The following is a 6,069-nucleotide window of genomic DNA, read 5'->3' on the forward strand; positions in this document are numbered from 1 at the left end:
CAGTAAATATGTGAGGATTTTGGTCAAAGTGTGCTGTCTGACTTTTCTTAAGCCAATTTTCATAAATAGAATACAAATACCTGAAAAAAAGATGCTTAGAGATTGGGTAAAAGCAGTCAAACAACTCAGTTCTGCTTTTTGAAATTGCTGTAAATCAGAAGCAAGATCTTTTTTAGTCTTTAGTCTATGTTATTGGAATTTCAGTGAGGTAAAACACCTCCAAAGAGAAGAACCACTGCTAAAAATCAAAGTGGACATCTACTTGTGTCAAGGATCATGGGTTTTAGGGAGGGAGAATCTTCCCATATTTGTGACTTGGCTTCTTCCTTACTTTAAACCTTCTAGTCCAGCTGGACGGAGTATGAATGAAGATCATACATTATATATTTCATTTTCCTCCACTGAATCTCCTCTATCTTACTCAGTATTAAAGCCCTGCTAATGCCTTAGGCAGCAGTAGCTGACCCTTTGAATTAACACCTCCTCTGCAGTGGATGCCTCATGCATATGCCTATTGATGTATTTTAGAGTGGAGATAATTTTTATTTTGGCTATCTGCTCTGGTTTAATATTGCCAAGAAAACACCTCATCTTTATGTTTTTCTCATGCCATTCTCCTATGCTCTGCTACAATGTCTTGTTATTTTCCACACAAAAAGCCTTCTTATGTCCATCTTTGTCAGAACTCTAGGAGCCACTAAAACATCATTTTAAAGGACTCTTTATCACTCAGATGAATTTTCCTCTAATTGTATCCTTTAACTCCAAAAGGGTTCCGGGGACATACTTTGTATGAAAGATGCTACAGAAAACAAAAGTTGCATTGCTAGTTGTTCTGCTTTTATATTTTCATCCAGGGTAACTCTCTGCACACCAATTTGCTTTCTCTTTTCCAAAACCCATTTCCTCCTGGGGCTATTTCCTGGGACAGAGCTGTCTTCAAATAATTTAATTATCATGTGGCACACACCTTTTAAGTCCCCCTGAAATGGTGCGTGATGCCTTTGGTTTACATCACTTGTTGGAAAACACTCCAAAGCATTGAAAAACTATTAAATTGTTACAGTATTGGATGCCAACACACAGGGCTATTAGTCTAATTCATCCTTCAGATCAAAGCCCACACAGGCAGCTCTCCTGCCTACAGCTATTTTCCTTTTACTTTCCTGCTTGACAGTAGTCCCTCACATCCCTCTGTTCTACTTTCTTTGAACATACAGATTTTCCTTTAGTCATGGAAATATAATTTATGTCTATTATAGTGCATTATAGATTGCAGATCAGGACAAGCGTGCGTTACTGCCTGGAACGTCTGTTTATTGTACGTCGGTTTTCTAAAAATAAATAATTAAGAAAGGGGAGAGAAAAACCCAGAGGGGGAGCACACGGGGGCTGTGGGGAGCTGCACTCCGTTCTCAAAGTTTCATTTCCAAGCAGGGACCTTGAAGCATGATTTATTAACATCATGCTGGTTGCCTTTGTCACGTTGTGGATGTGTTGGGGGAGCGCTGGCCCCTCTCCAGCCAGGACCACCCAGCGAGAGGAGCGCGGCTACCGGCACCGCACAGCCCCTGGTCTGGATGCTCACCCCAATTCCCAGCCCCAGCAGCCTCCAGCAGCCTGCCATGCCACCCTGCTGGGGGAAACAGCAAGGACAGCAATAACAACACCCCCCCAAAAAATAATATCCGGACAGACGGGCTGGCTGGGACGCGAGAATTGCAAAAACAATCCCCACCCCATCACGGAGAGAGAGTGTGTGTGCACGGAGGAGAGGGAGTGTGAGGAGGGGGGAGAGAGGGAATGAGACAGACAGAGGGGAGGGAAGAAGGGAGGAGGGAGTCCAAGCTCTGAGAAACATCACTCCATCTCTCTCACTCCACAGGAGCTGAGCAAGGAGCAGGACGATGTTTGACAACACGCAGTACCCCTACAACTGCTTCAATTATGATGGGGATGATTATCCTACCTGTAGTTCTGACGAAGAGAAAAAATTCACCAGACCAGCGTACAGGTAAGATGAAGTTTTCCAAGTCCCCCTGTCTCTGTGAGGTTTCTGAGCTCTGGGCTGGTGGGATCATGGGGCCAGGTGTGCGCGACGGGTCTGGCCCTGCTGCAGGCACTGCAGTGGGCAGGCTTCCCCCCTTTCTGTGTGTGAAGTGTTCATGATTTGTTTCCTCCCATGAGGGTCACAGCAACTCTGGCATGCCCTTAAGCTTCCAGATCTCAGACAGTCTCCAACCTCCAGGACCCCTGGGAGAAGGGAATGAAATGTTTCAGTGTGGCAAGGGATGAATTGGATGCAGAAAACCCCAGTGTGGTGGGGAGAGGCGCAGTGTAGGTGTTCACAGGGACACCCAAGGTCCTTTCCATGAGCAGGGTTGGTCTCCTGTGACAGTGACTCTGAGCCTGCTCTGCCTCACTGCAGCCTTCCTGCTCAGAAAAACTTTTCAGAGGGAGTTGGAGAGGTGTGTGATCCTGTCCTCTGCACGGGGTGCCTGGCACTGACCCCGCTGTGTCACCTGGGGCTCGTGGAGGACAGGCAGTGACCACACTCAGGACTTCTCCCCGGGACACCTCAAGTCAGGGCACAGATCCACCAGGGGAATTTTGGAAGCAGGATATAGGCACACATGTACCCATGTGGTCCTAAAAACTGAGTCTGTGAGTAGGGCGATGGTGTAACAGCAAGTTTTCCTTTTTCCAGCTACATTGCCTTAATTGCAATGGCCATCCAGCAAAGCCCTTCAAATAAAGTCACCCTCTCTGGCATTTATGACTTTATAATGAAGAAATTTCCTTACTACAGATCAAATCAAAGAGCCTGGCAGAACTCCATCCGACATAACTTATCGCTTAACAGTTGTTTTGTGAAGGTAAGATCAGTTACTGTGTATTTACATACACACTGTGCATGGCTAAAAAAATATAGGCAGCAATAATCTCATCACTAGGAAAGAAGGGAAACAAACAGCTGAGCTGCAAATCACTTAAAATCTCTCTGAGTTGTCAATTAGAGAGATAAGGACTATATCCTTGTCTGATGTATGCTAATAGATAACAAATTGAAGAGGATGGGGCTTACATCTTACTCATATAATGACAGAGAATAGGCTTAAAAGTCTTGTCATATGTGTTTACACCATTCTTAAATGTAAATGAATGCAGATGCTAAACAGCAGCATCTGTAACACATACAAACACTGAACTGCCTTTAAATAAATACAGGTTCCCAGAACAGAAGGGAATGAGAAGGGGAAAGGAAACTATTGGAGCTTTGCAGCAGGATGCGAATCCATGCTGGATCTCTTTGAAAACGGGAATTACAGGAGAAGACGGAGGAGGAGGAACGTGAAAAAGGAGCACAAGGAGCAGAGACCTAGCAGAGTGAAAAGTCCTTCATCCCCCAGTATCTCTTCTGTGGACTCTGCTTTGAGCAACATTTCCTCTTCTGAAAGTAAACATGAAAGAATTGAACCAGGTCCAAAACTTCTGGAGCCTTGTGGGTTTGCTCCAAACAGCGTGACCAGCAGGCAGAGCCTGAGCAGTTCCTCCTTAGCAAAATCGGATTCTGAAATCAAATTCAGCATCGATTACATCCTTTCAGCCCCTGACCCTTTGCCTGTCCTGAGGTCTCAGTATAACATGCAAGAAAATAAATATCACCTCCTGGAGGCCCCGCATATTAATCTCCAGTTCTGGACAATGTGATGTTATTTATTGGTGGTAACAAAGTCTGAGTCAGTGTGTTCAGCAGCCTCATGTCACTGAAAATCAGCCGCCTGCCTCCTCGTTTTCCTCCCAAGCTGTGCTCAGAAAGGGTTACAGACTCACCACACCAGCTGATGCCCTGTCTGTACCCAAGGAACTTTGCTAAGATTAAAGCATAAATAGCTGTTACCAATATTGGTCTTCACCATGCTGACATTTATGAAATTCTAGCTTTATTTTCTAAACTGTCTTGGACATCATTCAGCACCACAAAGAATTTCCTTTCTCAAGCAGAAACCGACAGAGAAGAGACTTGCTTATCATCCGCTGCTTTATTAAAGACAAAGTGAATTTGATCCCACTTTCAGTGGTGGAAATTAGGATTAACTCCACTGGAGTATATAGGTCAGAACTTAAGCTGATCTAAAACAGTGTAATTCTGCCGACTTACACTGGCTGGGAATGTAGGGGGGCAAGGGGGTGGAAATCTGTTTCTTAAAAGGAATTATAGAAAATCGCTCTGTCTTCCCTGATTTTTTTTTTTAACATCTTATTTCAAACTGTTTTGCAGCTTTAATTCATCGTTCATTAGGAAACGTAGTTGTTAATAAGTATTTCAAGTATATTTTTGTTTATATTCGGGGCAGAATTGTTTAAATTGTTGAAGTGAAGTTGTATTCGAAATAATTCCAAGAGACCTAATTGCAAGGACGCTGAGCTCTGGTACTTTGATGGGTAATGTGACAGTCAAAGAGTCTCTTAATGCCTTGGTTAAAAAAAACCCCAACACTTCTTCCCTTGTACTATCAGAAATCTTCCTGAGATGCTGCAGAAAAGTCCTTAACCATATTTCATTTAACAAGAGTGAAGGGAAACCTGGCACTGCAAAAAGCTCTGTCGAGTGTCGAGCAAAGCTAAAATTCCACCTACCTGCTCTGAGACAAGTTGTATATTCCCATTAAACAGATTTTTATTGATCCTTCTTGCAAGCAATTACCAAAGTGGTGCTTGATATGATTTCAGCTAAACTGGTGAGATTTATAATTTCCAGATATCAATGTTAGCTCATGAGCTCCATTTCTGAGAAAGCCACTTCATTATCATTTACATGCAGTGGGATATTTTGGAACAGAATCTGATGGACAATGATGAACTATAACAAGCTTTTAAGAAGCTGCTTTTATACAACTTGTTCACAATGAATTGCTTCCCAGAACATAAATAGTGTTAGCAAAGGGTCCACAAAATCCTGGCTTTCACTTGGCTATTACAGTCTTCACCTACTGCAGATAAAAGGAAAAAAAAGACAAGAATTCTGATGGTTTTAAGCAATTAAGTGCAGAGATAAAATTATCTTTGCAAGAGGAACTAAAGGTAAATGAAGGTATATGAGATAAGATTCAGCATAGAGGTATGCTCAGGCATGACTTGAATTTTTATGCAGAAGCTTTGACATTTCACTAAGTTATTTTACATTGTGTCTAATATATACTGTACATTTATACTATATATTCTTATATATTGTTATTGAGAAAGGGAGCAATATCACTGCACTTATATGTTGTAAAAATGCATGATGTATGTTGTCATGATACTGAAACTCCTGCCATATACTTAAAATTTACCATCAGTGGTATTTCACACTGATTGGTAATAAATGCCCATTTTTTGGAAAACTATAAAACTTGTTCTCTTCAAGCATTTCTACAGCATGCAAAAGTCTTTGCTTCTCCTTCAGAAAAGTGAAAATGGAAAATCATGTCAATTACATCACTGCATGTCTTCCAAACTTTGGAGGGATGATTTCTTGAGACCAAATTCTGCCTTCAAATGGGAGCTTTCAATTCTCTGTGAATCAACAGTTATTCTGGGAGAAAATCTGAAAGCAAAATTTGACTCTTTGGACCTGATTGATCTGCTGTTTACATTGATATTAGAAAAAGAAGAAAATCTCTGTGGGGGGAACTTCACAGATGGATTCTCATTTGAAGAGGGACGAGAATTTGCTCTTTTATTGTTTATAATATATTATATTTATAATAAATAGGTGTGGGAAGAGCATGTCCTCACTTAGTGCTTCAGTGTTTGCATGCACCCATGGTGGGTGGGTTCTTGTGCACCTCTGGGATCCTGCCTACAGATAAATATTCCTGTTTTATACACAGATCTTTTTTTTCCTGATTGTTTTAAACATGGCAATGCTGCTGTTGGGCTGATAGTTATGGTACACACCTGCAGTATATTTGCAATACATATTTTCTGCTGTGAAACATGCAAAAATGATTGTTACTATGTGTTCTTGGTTGATGCTGTTAACAAGAGATAATTCAGTGAGAGCAAAAGTTCCTCCTCAGCAAC

At 41.8% G+C, this 6,069-nt stretch overlaps 1 protein-coding gene across 1 annotated transcript; it reads left to right on the plus strand.

Moving 5' to 3' along the window:
- Positions 1-1,670: 1,670 nt before the first annotated feature.
- FOXL3 (forkhead box L3) lies at positions 1,671-3,791 on the plus strand. The gene is made up of 4 exons (XM_066561117.1): positions 1,671-1,757; positions 1,886-2,014; positions 2,708-2,876; positions 3,229-3,791. Exons 2-4 carry the CDS (start codon positions 1,908-1,910, stop codon positions 3,709-3,711), a joined length of 759 nt encoding a protein of 252 aa, XP_066417214.1. The 5' UTR covers positions 1,671-1,757; positions 1,886-1,907; the 3' UTR covers positions 3,712-3,791.
- Positions 3,792-6,069: the final 2,278 nt, after the last annotated feature.

The sequence above is a fragment of the Molothrus aeneus genome, chromosome 16 (assembly GCF_037042795.1).
Source record: "Molothrus aeneus isolate 106 chromosome 16, BPBGC_Maene_1.0, whole genome shotgun sequence".
NCBI classification, from domain to species: Eukaryota; Metazoa; Chordata; class Aves; order Passeriformes; family Icteridae; genus Molothrus; species Molothrus aeneus.

Coding starts and splice junctions, on each gene's coding strand:
- FOXL3 (XM_066561117.1), top strand. CDS start 1,908: ATGTTTGACAACACGCAGTACCCCTACAACTGCTTCAATTATGATGGG. Junction 2,015..2,707: donor TTCACCAGACCAGCGTACAG/GTAAGATGAAGT, acceptor TCCTTTTTCCAG/CTACATTGCCTTAATTGCAA. Junction 2,877..3,228: donor TTAACAGTTGTTTTGTGAAG/GTAAGATCAGTT, acceptor AAATAAATACAG/GTTCCCAGAACAGAAGGGAA.